Source organism: Camponotus vicinus, unplaced genomic scaffold (genome assembly GCF_025532165.1).
Source record: "Camponotus vicinus isolate PSW18456_S1 unplaced genomic scaffold, iyCamVici1.0 SCAF_12, whole genome shotgun sequence".
NCBI classification, from domain to species: domain Eukaryota; kingdom Metazoa; phylum Arthropoda; class Insecta; order Hymenoptera; family Formicidae; genus Camponotus; species Camponotus vicinus.
Genome location: NW_028141948.1, coordinates 15850712 through 15872635, shown reverse-complemented (window position 1 = coordinate 15872635; position 21924 = coordinate 15850712). Strand labels below are relative to the sequence as shown.

At 35.9% G+C, this 21924-nt stretch overlaps 1 protein-coding gene across 7 annotated transcripts; it reads left to right on the top strand.

The window, feature by feature from the left end:
• The first annotated feature begins 1695 nt into the window (after window positions 1-1695).
• Hts (adducin 1-like protein hts) lies at window positions 1696-20531 on the top strand. Of its 7 annotated transcripts, none has more exons than XM_083085466.1 (16): window positions 1713-2300; window positions 6992-7126; window positions 7259-7445; window positions 7528-7910; window positions 8078-8524; window positions 8608-8744; window positions 8841-8958; window positions 11674-11787; window positions 11898-11990; window positions 12248-12443; window positions 12607-12744; window positions 12904-12975; window positions 13480-13554; window positions 18690-18757; window positions 19423-19551; window positions 20146-20531. In XM_083085466.1, exons 2-15 carry the CDS (start codon window positions 7019-7021, stop codon window positions 19534-19536), a joined length of 2250 nt encoding a protein of 749 aa, XP_082941592.1. In that variant the 5' UTR covers window positions 1713-2300; window positions 6992-7018; the 3' UTR covers window positions 19537-19551; window positions 20146-20531. The 7 variants fall into 7 exon arrangements, with proteins under 7 accessions (XP_082941590.1, XP_082941592.1, XP_082941591.1 ...); XM_083085465.1 differs by having other exon boundaries at window positions 1714-2300; window positions 19408-19551; XM_083085468.1 differs by lacking the exon at window positions 13480-13554 and having other exon boundaries at window positions 1714-2300.
• Window positions 20532-21924: the final 1393 nt, after the last annotated feature.

Genomic DNA, 21924 nt, shown 5'->3' with positions numbered 1-21924 from the left:
TTTTTATCGATTCGTATTTGCTGTTTAATCTTATCATTGAGGACACAATTTTTCCAAGATACATGTGTATATGTATTCAACATTGAAAGAGATAATGTATTCTAATTTACATCAAAAGAGAATTTTTTTACTTGATAAACTTGTTATTTTGTTTTGTTCTTGTGATTTATTGTGAAATTTTGTTATCACAATGTTTGCTTCATCGGCAATAACTCAATAGTTTTGTCTACAGAATTTGTTCTATCTAGAATTTAATGATGTTGATGTTGATATTATTGTAGATTAATTATCGTAGATAATTATTGTAGATTAATTATTATAGTCAAGAATCGATCGACAAATTGTTTTTTTGAAAATTTTTTTTTTGAAAATTTATACTAAACGAAATATCCATATATTTAATTTACTAGAACCGTTGTCCAAACAATTATTACATATTTGTGTAATTTTCAGGCAAGTATCTTTTTAATTGATTTTTTGAAAATAGAATTGTATGTACAGATAATATATAAATGATATCTGACTATATTAATTATACGATATTGATTAAAGGTAGATTAAAAATAAAGAAAGATGAAAGTTGGATGGATTTTACAATCATATATTTGCTCGTTTTTATATGTTCTTTTCTGAAATACATATAAAAATATTCAGTATTTTACATATAGTGTTATATATCAATAGCGTTATATAACATAAAAGATATGTGCGATGTATATTTATCATATATATATTACTCGACATTTTATTAGATAACATTTTATTAAATGATTCGACATCACACGATTATTTATATAAATCACACACACACACATACATATATGCAAAAAATGAATTTTCACGAGATGTAACCAAAAGGATTTTAAGATTTTTGTACATATTATTATTTTTTTATTATTTTGGTGTAGCACTCGCCCTCAAAATTTATAAAAAATGTTTTAGTTACATTCTGTATATACAGGGTGAGTCAAAAGTATGTTTTAAAAATTTGTGAGTGTGTTCCTGGATAAAAAGGAAGAACAAATGTTCATATGAACATATGGTCGCAAATGCTTTGTTGTCGAGATAATGGACATAAATCAGCAGTATCAAATAATGCTTTATTTGAACGAAAAAAAACAAACAACAATAACAAAATTGTAAACGTTCAAATAAAGTATTATTTGATACTGCTGATTTATGTCCATTATCTCGACAACAAAGCATTTGCGACCATATGTTCATATGAACATTTGTTCTTCCTTCTTATCCAGGAACACGCTCACAAATTTTTAAAACATACTTTTGACTCACCCTGTATATTATGTATTTTTTATATTATATTTTATAAATGTATTTTGTATATATGTATTTTTTTTTATATTGCGAATATATTATAAAATAATTTTTTTTTATAGCCAGGTAGATGTAACAAATCGTACATCTCAATTGAAATAATTTTTCGGATATCGATTCTTTTCTCTCTCTACATCGATTAATTTACAAAGCTGGCGATTAATCCACTATGACAATTATGGTATAAAAGTCACTTTTATATCTTTCGATATCTTTTTCTTTTTTCAAAAAAGATAGCATCGAACAAAGGACAAACATGATATGGTATCCATGACAAATATTTACCAAAAAAATATTGGCAATCCTGTTCGCGAATGTGGGCAACCGACGACAGGTGGCGCCAACCGTAGAGATCGCTGACGTTTACTCGAGCGGCCACCTAACGTACCTATCGCAGTTGATTCATGGACCATTGTCGAGATACGCGCGGCGTTTACCTGGAAAGTGTCCAGTGAGCAGTCACTAGTCGGTCAGTTTCTCCAGGATCGCGACGACGTCGCGATCGATTCCGCGTGTACGTCGTGCGAGACGAAGATCCGGGACCTCAACTATGCGAGCTTTCGCGGATCTCGGGGACACGAGACGCGCGTAAAAACGGGCGTGTGTTTCGACGAGAGATCGCGCCTTCCGACGCCGGATCCGAGCATCGAGCCAGTCGAGCGATCGGGCCAAGTGCGGTTTATCAATGAGCGGACAATAGATATACATTCGGACAGAGTCGGGAGTCGACGCGGGAGATCGGCAGCCTGAGGCCAGGCCCTGGAACGTCGTGTCAGGCGGCAGAGACGGAGGCGGCGGGTGTAGAGGCGGAGGCGGAGGCGGGGAAGCTGTTCATCGAACGGAACAGCCGCGCGCGCGGTGCGATACGGACGGCCGAGCTGTTGTACGGTTCGTGAAACGGCCACGGGCATATCTCGAAGAGGGAGGAGGAGGAAGCGGCTGGCGACGGCGATCCCTTTAGATAGGTACGTTGAGATATCGAGTTGCCTTACGTTCTCTCCGTTATCCTTCCACTTCCGTGACCGATAGATCTTTACAACGACGATCCAATTTCGAGCCTTTGCCCTCGTGAGTCCTCGTCGCTCGTTATCGTAGCGTTCGTTGCCGTTCGTTTCTCTCGTTCGCGCCGACGATGAATGACGTCGCGCGAGGGGTGTGTCGTCGGATGCCCGATGCTACTGCCGTTGGGCGCGATTCCGGTGCCACGCGACCGACTCTCCGGTCGTCGCTGTCATTGTTGTCGTCGTCAGGCGCGGACGGCACGAGCGGCGACGCCCGATCCCGACGACGAGCTCCATCGCCGCGTCCCTCGGCCGATTCATCGGCGATCGAAATCTAAATTCGCTCCCCCCGAAATGTCGCCATTTGCATCGTCCTCCGTGGCACGAGCTACCCCGTGATACCTCTGCGCGCATCTCGAGTTCTCTCCTCTAGACGAGCGGACGTTTTTGTCGTTTCCATCGACGCTCGGGTTCGAGCGTTCCGCTTGGCTAATTAAGTGGACTCGCGCTCGCTCGAATTTTACTTGTCCCATATTCGAGATTGAAGCGACAAGTCATGCATTATTAATATCGGAAATCATTTTACAATCAGTTTCCAATAGAATTCCAATGTAACACAATTGAGCGATCGCGGATAAAGACATTGACGAGTTGTCTTCGCGCGCATTTCCATAATTTCGCGACCTTTTCGCAAAGGTCAATGCAATAACTCGAGACAATCGCTTTAATCGAGCGTCCTCCGTAAAAAAAAAAAAAGAAATACCGTCTGAGAGAAACGATGAAATACGAGTACCGTGCACGCGATATAAAGATACGTCGCTCGAGCAATATATATAATTTAGCGAGGGTTCAACAGTCGACGACGTTATCCGCGATATATAATCGATCCTTTATTGTCTCCCTTTATCATTTTCGTTTCTTATAATTTATAGCGATTCTAGAATGCGCGCCCGTCCGCTACGACGAGCGTAATCTGTGATTAGCCATGACGTCATTGCGTAAAGTGTCCGTCGCCGTTGCCGGTCGGACGCCCGACGATGATAATCCTCGTTTACGTGCTCCTTTTGGCGCATGATGTCAGTATTGACGCGAGAAAGGGAGAAAAAGAAATATTTACGCAACGCACGAACGTAAAGTCCCGGTTTTTTAATTGACAGTCAACAAATTTATATCATCGCGATATAGTAGTATATATATTTTCGATGACTCATCGCTCTTATTCACGCACAATATAGGTATTCGCTTACGATACCGTTTGCCCTATGTCAATAACCCACGAATCGGACGAAATTAAAGAGCGACCGATCGATGAATTGTGAGACTGGTAGTTGATTAACGTTACGATATAAAAGCTCGAGAGGTAGAGTTCGAACGGATCTTCGGGCCAAAAACCCTGTACTTTACGGATTCGTAAACAAGTGCGATCTACAAGCACGTGCGCAGGTGCACACGTACGCACGCACGCACGCACTTGATGCACTTAATGCGTGCACGCACGTAGTGCGATTCTATAGCTACGGGCCAGGTTGCGTAAGGGGGCTGATCGTCATCGCATCACACGGGTCCCCGCGTTAGATGCAGCACTATAGAGTAATATAGTTTGTTTTCAACTTTTCTCCTTTATTTTTATCGCGTTAATTAGGGTACCGTTAAATATAAATAAAAAAAATATCGAATAAAGAAACCAGGACATCTACTTTCGGAGAAACATGGGAAACCTGGAATTTTCAGGGATTTCTCTTTTGGGGAAATCCGGGGAAATTAGGAAATTTCTCTTTAATAATGCTTTTATATTGTAAATAATCTCCCGATAAGCAAAGAATGAATTATGTGTTTAAAAAATATATATCTATTTATTTATTTATTTTTGTTTATATATTTAATGTCTTAACAAAATATTGAACATGCAGTGCACATTTTTTTTATCGTAATTTTTAGCGGTGAAGAAGAACGCATATTCTTTCTATGATAATTTTTAATGATAAAGAAAAATGAAAGTATTAAACGAGCGAAAAAAATATTACGAAAGCTATTCAGCTTTTTTCAGTACACTTGCAAATCTAGCGCTTGAAACTTGAGTGGCTTTGTGTTTTTTCTTCGTACAAGTGAAAAGCATTAGAAAATGTATAAAGAAATTTATGTTAGAGAAAGTGGCACGAGGAAATATTCTCTTTATCTAAAATTTTGAACAAAAATGGAAGGATAATTCGAGAGTTTTTTTTCACAAGATTTGAGTAAACACCCTAGATTCCCAACAAAACTATTAAACCGATATCAAATAATTTATTGATTCGTATTTCATTAATTATTTATATATCCGCAAGATACTTTCTCGGTGCTGTTTAAGACGAACGTGAGATATGTAAAAGTAAGAGAGAAAAATTTGCCAACAAAAGATGTGTCCGACTCCGTCCCTGGCCTTTCTCTATTTTAAGACGAGGACTCGCGCCAGGAAACGAAGGCAGCGAATCTCTGTCTGTGCGATCGCTTTCATTCAGTTCGCGGAATGGTCCACTTTGTCTCGTTACCGTTAAGATAAGCGCCTCGGGACCGCATGCAACCCCAAAAGGATGTAATCGAGACATTTGACGTAGACTAATATACATCGTCGTTGTGTCAAAGTTCATGGAAAATGAGAAAATTTCGAGATATATAATTGTGCAACGCGAGAGATTAAAACTGGAACTCGATAATCATAAATGCAGTTGCCCCAATGATTCATGAAAATTCATATCCTTCGTTTGCTCGAAAAATCGAGTTGGGCGAGCATTCGTTGTCCTCGATTAAGTTTCTTTGTTAACGTAACTCGTCTTTCTTTCTCTCTCCCTCTCTCTCTCTCTCTCTCTCTCTCTCTCTCTCTCTCTCTTTCTACTCTTGATATTGACCACTTCACCGATACCATGGGCAAAATATTACGGCACTGTATTACATTGTACGTCAACGAAGCAGCGCGCGTATGCGAGGGACTTAAACGAAGCCACTTATGCCAAATACCTAAACCCCTTAACGTTAATTACCGTCAATTTGCACACCGAGCCATCATTGACAGCCGCTATTATATATTTTTGCGAGCGACGTTTCCTTACTGGATTCGGCAATGTATCGAAAGTACATGATGCATTAGCTTGGCTGATGCGAGAGCGAATTCTCCCTGGCAAGGTTTCAAACATTAATACGCTGCAAATACTCTACGTTATTTTCGTATTAGGTACAAATTATTTGCAGGCATACGGAAGTATACATTAATTGTATAGGTGAAAATAATACATACATAATATAACGATGAGATAATCGACGAACATAGTACGTGAAACGAGTATCAGCCTTGGCCTTTTATTCTCGCGAAATACTTAAGAAACGCGTTAAGAAAATTTATTAATTATTAATTATTATATTTATTTATTTCTATTTATTTATATTATAATTATTAATTATTATTATTATTTATTTATTATTAATTATAAATTATTTATTCATATTTATTGTTATATTTATTAGCGATTATTAATTATTATCTCAAGAAATTTTCAATATAAAATTTTCGCGAAACGTACATAAAGTTTGATCAGACGACAATATGTACATGTTATATAGATTGTGCGTTTTACGCGCTTGCGTGCGGTTAACTATGTATTCTCTTCTTTTTTTGTGCGTGTTACAACGGAAGTGCAGGCGCATGACGCACGTTTTCCGGTGCAGTAATAATCGCAAGTTTAATCGGCGGATCAAACTCATTGGAAAGTTCATCCATCGGTGGTTTTTACCGATAATCATCATCATAACGTTGATTTTAAAAGCGTGACGTTTGCTGGTAAAAATGAAAAAAGCAAACACATTTTTTCAGAGGTATATATTATTATGTATTAAAATGTACGTGTGAGATTGCGATATAATACTTGCTTATGCAAGCGAAGGATTTAGCGTGGGATTCGGCCGGTGGCGAGGGAAATGCGGCGTGAAAAGGTGAAAAGCGGATGCCGTAGGATAAGGATTGTATGTAGCCGAGTATATGAGAGCATTGCGTGTCCGATGCACCGGTACTTGACGTAAGGAAAGCCAAGCGGTGAACGACCGGTGACACAGATCCGAGTTAAGCAAACGCTAACTGAGTAACATAGTTATTGAACATTTTATTTTATAAATATATAATTTTTTCGAATGGGGGGGATATAATATATATGACGTGGTATAATAAATAAATATTCCCCTTATTTTAAAATTTAGTAGAAAATTGAAAAACTCCCCTGAAAGGTTGCGGCTAAATAAAAGGATGTCGTAACGCAAACGCGGTTCGTTGCACGCACACGATTCCTGGTAGGGCCCCGCAACTTTATTGATCGCACACCGGTAAGGTGTCCATACCTCGTATTGGATTCAGGAGAAACGAATAAAAATTTCGCTTACGCGTTTGACAGATCGTTCAGCTATACTTCTCTACCTTTGTTATTTCTTTTTTTATTTTTATCATGTTTCCATTGTTCTTTATTCTCGTAATAAATATGTCAAGAAATTTTCCGATTACATACAATGAGATATATCTTGTCTATCGCGACTCTTAATATCGATTGCATGATTTGAAATAAAAATATATCGGAGCAAAAGAAGATTTTTACTATTTTTTTTAAATAGTGATATTGACAAATGATACTTTTCAGTTGCCGGTACTTGTACGAGGCACGAAAATGGCAGATACGAGTCAACAAGCATTGAGCGAACCACACACAAATGGTGTGGTGGACGGTTTGACGGAAGATGAAAAAAGCAAGATGAGACCCGCTGATATCGATGCGGTAAGTTTCGTCGAAAATTTAGCATCCAATAACGATTTTCTACCTGAATTTTGCCAGTACGAAAAAAACTCGGAAACAAGCGATTTAAACATGCAAATGTATACATTTTAAATGAGAGGATCTTATTCACAGGATATGAGAGAAATGGAGAGGAGAAAGAGGGTCGAGATGATGATGAACTCGCGAATTTTCCGAGAAGAGCTAGAACGTATAATCGAGACGCAGATGAAGGACGGTGCTGGACCTTCCGGTCTTTTGCAACAGATCTCTGACATGATGGGTGCACAAGGAGCCCGATTCAACGGCAATGTGTTCAAAAGTTAGTCCCAGATTCTTTCAAGTTGTATCGATTGTCTTCCTTTCTTTGCTTGCATTATCATACGGTTTATTCGAAAATATAGATTCAAATTGCGTCTTACCTATCAACGATATTCGCGGCGTGGAGAGCATGGGATACGCCAAAGGCGAAAAGTTGCTACGTTGCAAGTTGGCAGCGGTGTTTAGATTGCTCGATCTGTACGGATGGACGCAAGGCGTCGGCGGACAAATCACCGCCCGTCTTAATCAGGATCAGGAACACTTTTTAGTAAATCCTTACGGGCTACTTTATCACGAGGTCACCGCCTCGAGTCTGATTAAGGTGGACATGCAAGGCGCGATTGTCGAGCAAGGGACGACGAACTTTGGCGTGCACGTTACAAGTTTCCAATTGCACTCGACAATACACGCCGCGAGACCCGATATCAAGTGTATTATTCATATTACTACTCCGTCCGTTACCGCTGTAAGTATGCTTCGTTTCGCATTTCATCATTCCTGACGATCTGTTTGTTTAGTATTGCATATTTTTATGCCGCGATTGTGCGATATTACTTTAACATTGATGATTCAAATTTATTAGCTCTATTTTTCGAAAAAAATTAATACTAACACGTGCGCTATATTACATAGATTTCCTCCTTGAAATGTGGATTGTTACCGATCGGTCAAGAGAGCATAGTGATAGGCGAAGTGAGTACCCATCAATATATAGGAGGTTCCGTCGAACCGGAGGAACGGGAGAAGATTGCTAGAAACCTCGGACCGATCAATAAGGTTATGCTTTTGACGAATCGTGGTGCCCTTTGCTGTGGAGAAACGGTGGAAGAAGCATTCTTCAACGTTTACAACACCGTAGTCGCTTGCGAGACTCAACTGAAGCTAATGCCCGCTGGTGTAGATAATCTAAATCTTATCAGCGAGGAATCGAAGAAAGCTATATTTGAAGCTTCGCGAAAATCACCGATTCCTCAGCCGAGTTCAGTAGTAGAGTCATCTGCTCTCGCGGAAAAACTCGAGAAACGTTGGAGAATCGGTGGCGCCGAATTTGAAGCTCTTATGAGAATGCTCGATAATGCTGTAAGTTCAATTGTGGTAATCATTCGACATTACAATTGTTCGACTATAACATCTTTCTGTCATGTCGCGTTATTTTATTTCAGGGATTCCGTACGGGTTACATATATAGAAATCCACTCGTAAAAGGAGAACCTCCAAAACCACGAAACGATGTTGAAGTTCCACCGGCTGTATCGTCCTTGGGGTATCTACTCGAAGAGGAAGAATTGTACAAGCAAGGGTAAGTTTCTTTTCTTTGATACGAGCAATATTTTGCTCCAACGATAGAGTAGTTAAAGTCGCATGTTCAATTGATTTTCTTTTTCTTTTGGTGCAGATTGTGGAAAGGTGGACGTAAAGGTACGGACCGATCCCGTTGGTTAAATTCGCCAAACGTTTACCAGAAAGTTGAGATCCTGGAAACTGGAACACCCGATCCTAAAAAGATCACCAAGGTAGAAGTCATTACTTTTGAGAATAAGACCGACTAATTAATTATTCACATTTTTGCGCGTATTCGCCTGACGCTAAATCTAATATAGGCATTCTTATTTGGCAATATTAATATTGTAATCGCGTATTGTGGCTGCTAATCGAATTACGACTTGCGCAATGAAGGAGAAGGAGAGCTTTAAACGCGTCAAATATTAAATAATATAATATATTAATATATATATAAAATAATTACGACATTGATGTACATGAAATCGTTCATAAGATTTATTTCTCTTAATTGAATTTGAAAATAGAATATTACTAGGCTTTTTTGTGATACAAAATTTCAACATTTGACATTATATTACAAATTCATTTTAATTGAATTTTGACACTAAAGATTTTTATATTCAAATTTTGTGTCTTTTTACGCGATATACAATTTTTTTTCTGAAACATTAACATCTATATATGTTATATTTTTATTATTATTACTATTTCGGAGCTTTTGTGAAATTAGTATAGCGATATCTAATTCTATTATCAATTTTTCGTTAATTTTTTTTTACATCGGTAAATGATGAACTTTATTTTACCGAATAATATTTGAGAGATATTTTTAGCGATGATTGAGAAAGACAACGCGCATATCTATGGCCGTAAATAGATAGTATAACCTCGTACTCAATGCGATATTATGCACTGGTATTATCAGCACAGTTTTCAGTCAATTGACCATAGAATTGCATTTTATCATGTTAATTACATAATTTAATTTTACTTTTTCTCAGTTTAGTTTAGTTTTATTATATAAATATATATGAGCAAATATATACATATATATGTTATGCTAATCACGATTGTTTTTTCCTCGAATTTAATGCATTCCAACTCGTGCCATTAATCTGTATTGCTAATGTGTTAAAAATGATAATTTCTGTATTACATCAGTTTAATCGCAACAAGCATCTCCTAGAGTAAATAATACATCAAACATTTGTGATGTTTGTTATAATATATTGAAATATTTCACATTATAGTGATTATATTGCTCTTTAACTACAAATACAAATATAACTCTTGTTATCACAGAGGGATACTATATTTGACAACCGCTTATTAATGCGACGATATAAGGGATGACCAAAGTACAAATTTGGAACAAAAATTACATTTTCAAATCCTATGTAGAAATCAACATGTGTATATATGTGTATGCACGTGTGTACGTGATTTATGTGTATAAATCTTGATCAGACTCATAATATTAACAAAAAGAAATTGTATTTATTATTTAATATAATTTTTAATTGCACAAATTTTCATATACGATATAAATGTTTCACAATATGACAAATATAGATTAAAACCAATTGTTATTGGTGCATCCTTCAACTAATATATTAAAATGATAAAAGAGAGAGAGAAGTTAAAGCTTTCCATAATAACAAATATCAAATAATTTTATAATTTAATTAATTGTTGATTGAAATGTATTTTATTTTTCGATTGAAAGTATTTTATAGAGGCTGACAGTACAATCTTCTTTTCATTATACATTTGTATTTTGACAAAGTTTCATTGATACATAACTAAAAAAATAACTCATTATTATAAATAACTCATAAATCATAAAAGAGCTCACTGAAAAAGTGTTTAACAAAAAAAAAAGATATTTCTGTTAAGAATGAAACGCGCAAATCGAAAGACTAAGAATGAGGGCGATTAACATTTTCGTAAACACAAGTTATGAAACATCATGTTGAATTCCAGTCAATCGTTAGCATAAGTATATTTACATATAAGATATTAACGACTGTTCTTCTGTAGCCTCTTGATGTTTAAATAAAGTTATATGTGCTGTTTAAAGAAGATGATTATATTAACTTTAATAAAACTTCAACTTTAATGGTATTTTATACTAGCATTATATTCATAGCCTATGATGCTACACTAATAAACTTGGCGCCTTTCATAATATATTGCAAAGTTATGTATTATCGCGCCTACATACGATATATCGATTGATGCTAATTTTATGATTTTGAGTTTATCTATTCTATTTACATACAGAATTATCCTCTAGCAAAAATGATCTTAAGGTGTAAATGTTTTGTACACTTATAAATAGAGGCACAATAGGGTTTTGTGCCTTTTATCTGAATACTCTTTTCATGAGGCGAGAATAGAATGATTTATTTGTATCTCTTATTTAAAAAACGTTTATTTTAAACACTTTTTTATCATAATATAAGTAGAATTTGTATAAAAGCATATCAAGTGTTTGACGACTCTGTATGAATGTGTGCCTGATATCGTCTTCAAGATCTCCCTGGCCTAATGACACTGATCCCACTGCATTTACAAAACCAGATCAAATGACCCTATGTGTTTCGCGGATTTTATTTATTCTATTTCCTTGAAATGTTACATGTATGTTAATAATATTATTATGTTTCTGAATTGTGCTGATTTTCGTGCAATATAATATATTGATTTTTATATGATTCGTATAAAGATAAATTATTACAAACATAAATAGTTATAATGTAATATCACACTTGAGAGAGAGAATTTATTTCCCAGTTTAAATCATACTCTGGAATAATATATTAAAGAGGAGACATATATATATGCAGCAGGCACACATAGCATGCAAGAGTCTTTACTTATGTTAACATTATTACTTACAATGGTTTGAAGGGGGTCGACTAATGTTCTGGTTTTGTGTGCAGTGGGTGTCTGATGGATCTCCTACCCATAGCAGCACACCAGTGAAGATAGACGGTGCTCTTCAGTTTGTACCGAAAAATACCAATCCAAAGGAATTCAAACAAATACAACAGCAGGTAAGTGTTGCTAATTACATTAGCATTATATTTTCTTTGTTCTTGTTTTCTTATATCAGCGAATTTGCATAAATGGAACAGCTGGATACTTGCTTTTATCTCCCTGACAGATTAAAGATTATCGACGAGCAGAGAAGATATCGGCTGGTCCGCAATCCCACATACTGGAAGGTGTTTCATGGGAGGAAGCTAAAAAAATGCAGGTACGTCAATTTAATAAATTACTAAATCTTTGAATCGATTTAAATTTAATCAATTTAAATAGACTTTTATTCTATTTAATATACATTATAAAATCATCAAAAAAAGGAGCATTTCTATTAAATAAGTCTTTCTAATTCAAACTTAAATATGTATACCATAATATAAAATTTACAATTGCATTACAATAACATTTTTTTATGTTTGTAAATTTCTGAAGAAGATACACATGTTTAATTTGTATACTCGTTTTTATAAGGATGCGACAATTAGTGGTACTGGAGAACAAGTAGTTTTAGTAGGAGCCGCTAGTAAGGGTATTATACAACGTGGTTTTCAACACAATGCGATGGTTTACAAGACACCCTATGCCAAAAATCCCTTTGACGCGGTCACGGATCAAGAATTGGATCAATACAAGAGAGAGATCGAACGCAAACAGAAAGGAGATCCTTGTTAGTTTCATTCAGTCACCAGTCCAATCTCTTCTGTCCAATCTCTTCTGTCTTTGCATGCATTCTATCTGTATCCTGTAGTCTGTTTTAGAATTATTGTGTAATCACTTAATGTTTACCAGACATTTATTGGAGCCATTAATATTACCTATTTTGTAAATAGACGATGAGTCACAATCAGAATCCGAGGCCTTGTCATCCTTTAACATCAGTCGTGCGACGCATGAATCCAGCACTGCCAAGAGTCCTATTCAATCACCGGTTTCTGTTACTTCGGAAACGGAGGAGGAGAGTAGAGACGGTAAATTTATGTATTTTTAATTCACGGCTCTCCATACATATACCATGGAATCTACCACATTTGACACACATGGAATCTACCACATTACATTTTATAGTAATATATTTTTATTTTCTACGTTATTAACGACTACACTCGATGTATACTCCTTTGCTACAGAACCCCGAGTATTGCGAATAGAAACGAAACAAGTGCCTGTGCCGAGTCAACCCGAAGTCGTATTAAGTGATGGTAAGTCTTTCCCTTTTTTATTTTTATTTTGCTCCAAATGAAGTGTGTTTTTCTATTCGATCTGTGTAAATGATCAACGAAGGTTAACGAAACGGAAAGAATATGTGTTATGCGATACAAAAAAATTTGCTTTAATTTAACCTGGACTTTTGCATGGCTAGCTTTTATTTGCGATAATTTGCATATGACACTCGCATCTCTACGACCAATTTGCCACAAATAATTAAATTATAGCATGTTTGTATATAGTTATAATTGCACATGAGAGATCTACATAATTTTGCACGAGTTATATCGGTGTGTTTGTGTATTGATAGATATGTAATGATAAATCTCTCAATGCGATCATTTACAAGATGAATATGTCGGTATATTTCGCGACAATCACAGGTACTATGTATGTACAATATTACATTTTCAAATATTACATTTGAAAATGACAACCGATTATGTCGAGCATTTTACTGATGAATGCATGTGAACGTATTTATTTTTGACGTGCAGTGAATGATGCTACTACAGAGTTCCTTAATGAGATGCGCTACAGAGCGATCGAGCAACAAAGTGGTTACAGAAGAGGTGAGTTTTATTTTATTTAGGGAAAGGAGGGCTGAATTTTTAATCTGAAATATTCTTTTTTTCTTATGTATACTATTACTATTTACGACGGTGACTGGAGAAATCTTATCTATATATTGTATATTGCATTTGTAAAATAACAAGATGTGCAATGCATGATTCTCTGCATGCGCGATTTTTATTATTATTAGAAAATAAATAACTCTAGATAAAGAAGTATAATTTATGATTGCTCATACTCGAAACCCGAGCCGCAGTAGAAGATAAGATTATCTTCAGTCTAATCTCGTACACAGTTTTTTATAATTAATCTCACTCGGTTGCGTAAGATGCGTTTCATCCGGTATAGGCTACACCTCTTCCGGCATAAAATACGCTCCCTATCCGCAATTATGAACCGCATATATGTGTTTAAACTTGAGTAAATATGTTCGTTTTAATTTTATTGCTAGAGATACGTATGCAAAGTTACCGAATTTGTCATGCTTTTGCCTACGTATGAGCCTCAAAAGCCCTCTCGTCTCCTTCCGCCACTCGAAATAACAATTAATGCTTGCATCAATAACCGAATCGTTCATTTTAAAGCACTTTTTTTTATTTGATTTTCTCTTTATTTCTATGTGTGAAATGCTACAAAAATCCTTAAAACTCGCACGTGTTTCTACTTAATTTAAGGTGTGATTTGTTATCATTATTGGGCTTTTTTCTAAACAATAACGCAAAGATAATACAAAAAGAAGCATTATCGATTTCTATATAAAACTCGAGATAATTTTTTTCTACAACTTTCCTAAAATTTTTTCTTTTTTATATAATACAAATGTATAATTACATGTAGTAATTACATATAGTAAAACAAATAACGGTGAGTAATAATTTTATTCAGGGTAGATAAATAAATAGCGTATTTTTGTGCAATTATAGCATAAATGCAAGTGTAAGAAAATAACATAGAAAGAAAGTAAGTGTAACTTCGATTGTAGCGATAGCTAAAACTAAAGCACTAAGAATATCTATTTCGAGCGCAGCGTAAGCGACGATGAAGACTTCGCGGATAGAAAGTCCAAGTATCCGTGAACGTTCTCCGTTTCTTCAAAACGAGAAGGACGGACACCGATCGATCGTTTGCCGGATCTATGTTTGAGACATATTTTTGGAGTCGTAATTAATGCTTGCAGATTGCGAACTAGGCAGCAATTGCAGCAGCATGAGCAACGAGCGTGCGCAAGTGTACTATGGTCGACGATTTTCCGAATCTTTTTACGACAGCCTTCGTCTGGAGAATGTTAGAACTTCGATAATTGCCGAACGAAAGAAACCTCTTCTTGTTACACATTCAAAGACGTCCATTAGCAGGCAAAGTATGAAATTGCAATCGAACGCGATCGTCCGGGACGAGAGTCTCGTAAGATCGCGCTACGAAGCGAGACGAAGATTTTTCGAGGATCTCGGACGTCAAAAGAATTTAACAACGGAATCGAAGGCAGCAACGAGCGCGAATAAAGAAGAGAACGTATCTAAGCAATATTCCATGATGGATTCCACGAGTAAAAATTTGTATACTTATCCTGTAAAAGTATGCGATACATATTTAACACGAAATGTGGATACGAGAGAATGCTTGAAAGTGAATGGCGAGACGCATTCGGACATTATGATGCATACTACGAAATGGGAAAATATTGCGCGACCAAATTTCGTTACAGTAGTTAACGTGAAGGAGACAGAACCGAGCTTTTGCGACAGCGCGTTTTGTACGAATGACGATTGCCAACTCGAGGAAACGATAACACATAAGAATCACGTAACGACGATTGATGAGAAGGATGCTCCTGTAAAAAGGGAATCTTTGAAAATTCAAAAAAGAGGCAACGATTGTTTAAATTCGATTCAGGCAATGAATGAGGAACAGCAGCAACGTATATCAAAAACAATAATAAAAACGATGACGGAGGACTGTAAGACGTTTCTACGTAATAACGACGATAACGAAGAAAACTCGCAACAGCTAAGCGATTTATCTTCCAACAATTGCAAGAAACATTCCACTAATCATGAATGCGATGAGGATAAAGAAGCACCGATGAATAAAGGAGTAAACGGTTGCGCAACCGAGTTAAAGAAACAAAGCATTTGTACATGGATCGAAAAATCCATATGCGAAAACAATTGGCCGAGTAACAAAGCGGAAAACGATGACATATATGAATCTTATTGCGACGACATCATAAAAATCGTCGAGAGCATTGACGTAAATATCTCTTCATCGAGAACAGAGCTAGATGCATTGCCCAACACGGACACTTGTGTCAAGTACAATCTAGACTCGACGAATATGAGTCTCATTTACAGTCTAACTCCACCAGCGGTCCAAGAGGAGAGTGGCAACGACGATACCTCACACGACTTGGCGGAACAATCGTCAGAGTGGCAATCCGATATAACGAGAAGCGACAATGATGATGCGTTAGACGATTACGTATGGATAGAACCAACGATGATTAAGGCAGAGTGTGTAAAATCTACGCAATGTCCGCAAGATCATAGAACAGTGTCGAGCAATGCTAGCAGTTTCGACTCAATGTCCGAGAGACATTCGGCGAGTGGGTCCGACATACTCGAGTTACCGAGTCGCACGATTCTCGAATTAAAGGATATCGACGGCGAAGTTTTTCATAATGGGATCAATGAGTCCGCTAACGAGATCATCGCCGATCTTAACGCAGCTCCTGATGAAGAAGCGTCATCGTCGAATGACGCTCTACAAATTGCACAGCATATCCTCGGCGAGATTATCGAGTCCGTTTACATTCTGCTTTTCCTCGATTCTTCTATTTACGACCTCAACATCGCAAAAGAAGTCGTACGTCAGTTTATCCACAGCTGTTGTTACGAATATTCTCTCGCAGAATTTGTCAATCAAACATCCATATCAGATGTCTCGATGATCAACACCGATGTCGATAATATTTGTCGAAGAAAAGGCTTCTTGGAAAATTTGTCGCCGGATTTTGCCGGTTATAATAATGAAACGATACACGAGGAAGAAGATCCGGAGTCTTCTGCCGTAATCGAGTTTTGCACCGTAGCGAAGGGGCCGCCGATCGAGAAACCGAGTGCTCTGGCATTAAACTTTCGCATTATCAAGGTCTCGCCGGACGAACATACCGATACATTGCCTGATGCTGCTCGGACATTTGACAGAAATTTGATTGATAACGATCGCAGTACCAAAACCGATAGGATCCTTGATAAAACGAATTACAGCGAGAACGTAATCGTGTCAAGGTCAGAGATAGAAACGTGGAAGCCGTGCTGTTATTGCCAAGAGAGGGATGAAGACTCGACGAAAAATAAATTGAATTGTCTAACACCTATAATTGAGGAATTGGACGAAAATCCGCATGATTCTACATTTGTTTTAGAAAATTCCAATGAAGAATCATCACGTCACTTGGAAACCCATCTTGTCGATGCTGTCGAAGAAAACAGTATAATAAATTCCGCGAAGAAATCTGTTTCTCTCGACGATACCTACACGATATCCGAAGTTAGCTCCATCATTATCTCTGATAACGATGAGACAAGCGATGTTCAAGAACGCTGCGATATCTGGGACTCGTCTATAGATTGCATGTCTTATTCATACGACACTAAAGAATTTATGCGCTTAGAAAAGGCTATCGCGGATAATTCGCCATTGAACACGTAGCTGACTCGTCTTCTTTTAGAAAATCATATTTTATTCTAATTTTGGTTCATTTAATCAAATTACTAAACAATTTTTCTCAATTTCTTTGGGAAAAAGAAAGAACTTGAACGATTCATTCATCGATATGCACAATCGCATTGCAAGAGCAATTTTAGAACTTGTACGTCGGTTATTCTAACTACATTAATCGATGAAGTAAATTTCTTATTTTTAGCATTAATATTTAAATCTGAAGAGCATCTCTCTTATAATATTGAATAGTTTGTACAGTCAATCTTTCACTTTATACGCGCGTTTATTTAGTTTAACAACATATCAAGTTTTCATATATTTTAAGCCGATAAAAAATAGATTTATTCTATCATAAAAATGACACGAGAGTGAGTAAACGCGCAAACGTTAGATGTTAAGGAAAAAAGAAGATATTATTTCAATATTTGTTAATGTTTCTCATTCATTATTTCTTGTTCTACAATTTTCTTTTCCTTTCTATCTTTTCTAATTTGATGAATCTCTTTATGTATGAACAAAGTGCATTTCTTGTGCGATCGACTTTAAGCATATCTGAATAGGAAAAGAAAATTTTGACAATTTCTACACATGAATTAGAGCATTGACATTTATGAGAGTATTCTATTGTTTATGTAACTTATATTTATGTAACATTTCCTGAGATTATCAATTTCTTTTGCTTTTCCTTTTTCTCTTTTAGTCAAATTGCGACTTAAAGACGAATTAAAAGAGTTTTATTATTTAGTGTGATACAAGAATTTTATTTTAATATTCTTCTTATTTTCTCTTCAATCTTTTTTTGCCCAATGAGTTTAATCGATATTACATTATGTTACTTACATTGCTTTGTACTAATGATATTGTATCTAAGTTAACTTAAATTGCGAATGCTTGTATAATTCATATAATATCGTAATAATTTTGCAGTTTGATGATATAAAAGTTTGCATAAAATAGTTTTTATAATTATATTTTTCTATACCCATCTTTATATATTTGAATCTATGTGTGTGCATTAATTCTGACCATTAACACCTGCTACTATTTTGGTGGTATACACGCATCCTGCAAGCTACGAATGATCGATGCTATTTGCTTGGACATTGATTTTTTATAACGAATTCAAGAACGAATACGCTTGGCAACAAACATCATTTCTCGAAAGGTAAGGTGCATCTATATGTGTGCGTGTGTGTGTATCTCTTTCTCTCGCTTTTTTAATTTTAAAATATAATGTGCAATTTTCAGCTGCCTAAGTTTGGTGTGATTGATATCAAGATCCTTTGGCTTACAAATTATTACAAAAAGATGTATTAACTAGAGACTTGATCGCTACCTGATGAATTTAATTATCTTATTGTAATTTATTTTGAGAATCTAAATTTCATATAATCCCATATTTGTGTTCTAGGAGAGAATACCGTAAATGGCGACCACTCAGACGCTCATCACAGTACTTTCTCACAAAGTAGCAAGGAGGTTTGTCGCACAATACTTTTAATATCAAAGTCATCGTACAATATTACTATACATCATATGCGGGGATATATTGCGTTAATTTTTCACACGTTTTATTATGCATATATACGATCTTGATTTTGAAATGCTGATAAATATAAACATGTCTCTTATATACGGAAATCACGTTATTACGGAGAGAGAGTAAAAACGAGAAATTAATTATATTTCATTAGAGAAGAGAAATTAATCCTACTTTACATCATGTGATTTGAACAAAGCAAGTATAAATCTCCGCATATGTATTACATCTGCTTTCACACATTTCACACATTACATTTCTCATTTATTCGTAAAAATTTGGGAACGCTGTTTTCACAGTAAAAAATGAATAAGATATTTCTCGCTCTATAATAATAATAATTACAAAAACATACAGCGTATCCGATATCTAAGCGAATTATCGCTTTGTATTAATTTTTCACTGCTCGTTCACAAGCATTAATAGCCGTTTCATAGATTCTCTTCTACAAACTTTTCTATTATGTCCTGGTTTGCATGCGATCAGATTATAATTGGCTAATAGAACGATTAGCGAGAAAATTCGACGCGCACTTATGCATGTGCATGCAGAAAGGTTTATGGTTACGGTTGGGACCTTCCGTGTTAAGGGTTCCATGTCGCAGGATGTGAGCGTTAGCGAGGAATCGCCAAAGAAGGAAAAGAAGAAGAAGAAGGGCCTTAGGACGCCTTCTTTCCTTAAAAAGAAGAAAGAAAAGAAGAAGTCGGTCGAGGCGTAGGTAGTCATAACTCAGGTAAGCGAGTTCAAGCCAATTGAACCCAAGTTCGATTTACTTTTCATTTCTTATTTCTTGGAGAGATATTTTAGATAGATCCTAAACAAACACATTTACGAATTTATCGAACGTCATTTTTCTTCCTTATAAGCGTTTGTATGCTTATATTAGAGAGTGTTTTTTATAATCCATGATCTATAGATCGACCGAACGAGTTTCAAGCTTTCATTGCTGTAGTGTTTTATAATCGTTCGATTATTTTTCTGACATTTATTTTTGAATATAATTTTTTTTAATGAATAAAAATTTTGACAACTCGCTCGTTCGCTCGTTCAATCGATCACCTCAGCCGGCACTTTTCTCTCGAGGATGGTTAGTTTATTAATCGAAGGTAGGAGAAGAAGCATCCTTTTTCTTTAAATTAGGTGCGCTAAATTTCATTTCGCATTCGATACAGTACAAATCAGAAATCATGTTTCTTCAGATATAGAATTACATTCTCGAGCAAGTATCTAGAAAGAATAGAGTTTCTCAAATATTAATGATTAACGAAACGCACACACAAAAAGAGGATCCGAATATTATTGACGCTGAATTAATCTATATTTGCAGACACTGCCACAAGCAAAAGCTTATCGTAAATAATAAAACGAAAATATATAAGTTTAAACTCAAGATCGAAGCGAGTTCGGTTTAAAATAAAGGACGAAACATTCGACGAATAACGAAGCACAGACGAATGGCGAAGGAATGAAAAAAAAAAAGAAGAAGGAAGAAGGATACGAAAAATCGAAGCGGATGAGCAACAATCACAGCATCTTTCCAGGACTCAAGACTGCCATCGCATTACGTCTACGATAAGGAAACTATATTGTACTGTTAATGTTTTTACGTTTTTAATTTGTTAAGCGTCGCGCGCTAATGTATTTAATCCGCTATTTAATTTTGCCTCTCCTATCCCGTTTGTGTGTAACGCAATAAAGAGTTACATATGCATACTTTGCGACGAAGACAGATAGAGAGGCGTCATCATTGTCGTCTTCGTCATTTTATTCGCCGATATCGACAGTTGCCGTTGCCACCGTCCTCGTCGCCCTCTTCCTGTTCATCGTCGATGTCGTCGTTGTCGTAATTGCCACCGCCGTCTCTCATCTTCATTCTTCATTATTATTATCACAATTGTCATTATCATCGTTCTCATCATCATCGTTATATCATTCTCATCGTTATCATTACCATCACTATTCTCATCGTCACAATCATCTTCGTTGTTGTCGACGTTGTTACTATTGTGGTCTCATCGTTGCTAATTTGCTTCTTTTTCCTTTACCTCAAAATTACCACTTTCTATTTTTTCATTATAACTTTCATTAGCATCGGTAATTTTAGATTAGGAGGAAGATGTTTTATCTTTTTTTCGCAGAACGAGGTATGTAATAGAGTTTACGGCGCAAACTTTACGCGCGCGAATGTTAATTGGGAGATATATGAAACATATTTCGAAATTTATGGATTCCACTGGGCAATATGGTCAGCGTTATCGTAATAAAATTATAGAGATGCATGCGAAAGGCTGTGTTCTAAAATTTAATGTTGGCATGCGAGAGAGAATGTTACGGGGATATCTTATGTTTGCAAAGGCGCAATTGTGTCTCTATTAAAAGCATCCCTGATCAATAGAATCGCCTCCGATGTCCCGAATGTCCTGATTGGTGTATTCGTCTTCGTGATCGATATCCTGTGCAAAGTTAATTCGTGATATTCTTGTTGATTACGAAACTTCTTTTTTAAAAAAGATTATAGATTGCTGCTTACATCAACGTAACTTGATAAAATAGCATAATGCTGACAGTATCAAGAGCCCACGGCAATATTCATTGGTTTATATCGTATCAATTTTAAAAACTCTCTTGAATAAATTTACATACATTCATTGAAAGATAATAAGATATAAACATGGTAAACTTGAAATTGATCCTAGAGTGGAATCAAGACGCTTTCGTTCAAAAATTTTCAACAAATGCTTCTTTTATATCGGATGAACTTTGACCGAAATTTAACATTTCGAATCGAAATTTGTTATAACGAATATTTGTTGTATATATAGAAAGAGAGCTTGGAACGGTGTATGATTTTTTCCCTCGTTTCCCTTTTTTAAATAAGAAATTAATTGCTTATTGATGTAAAAATGTGTCCTTGTTTCAGCAGTCGATTAGTCTTAGTATTCGAGAAATGTCAATTTTATTCTTTATCGTATTTACGGTAATTAAGTGATTATCCCTTTGATCTGCTTTGATCATTTGCGTGTTACTTGCGATTGAATGACAGTTTTTTAGAATAACTTCAACAAGTCATGTTTAGTCGGATCAAGTAAGAATATTTCTTTTCAGA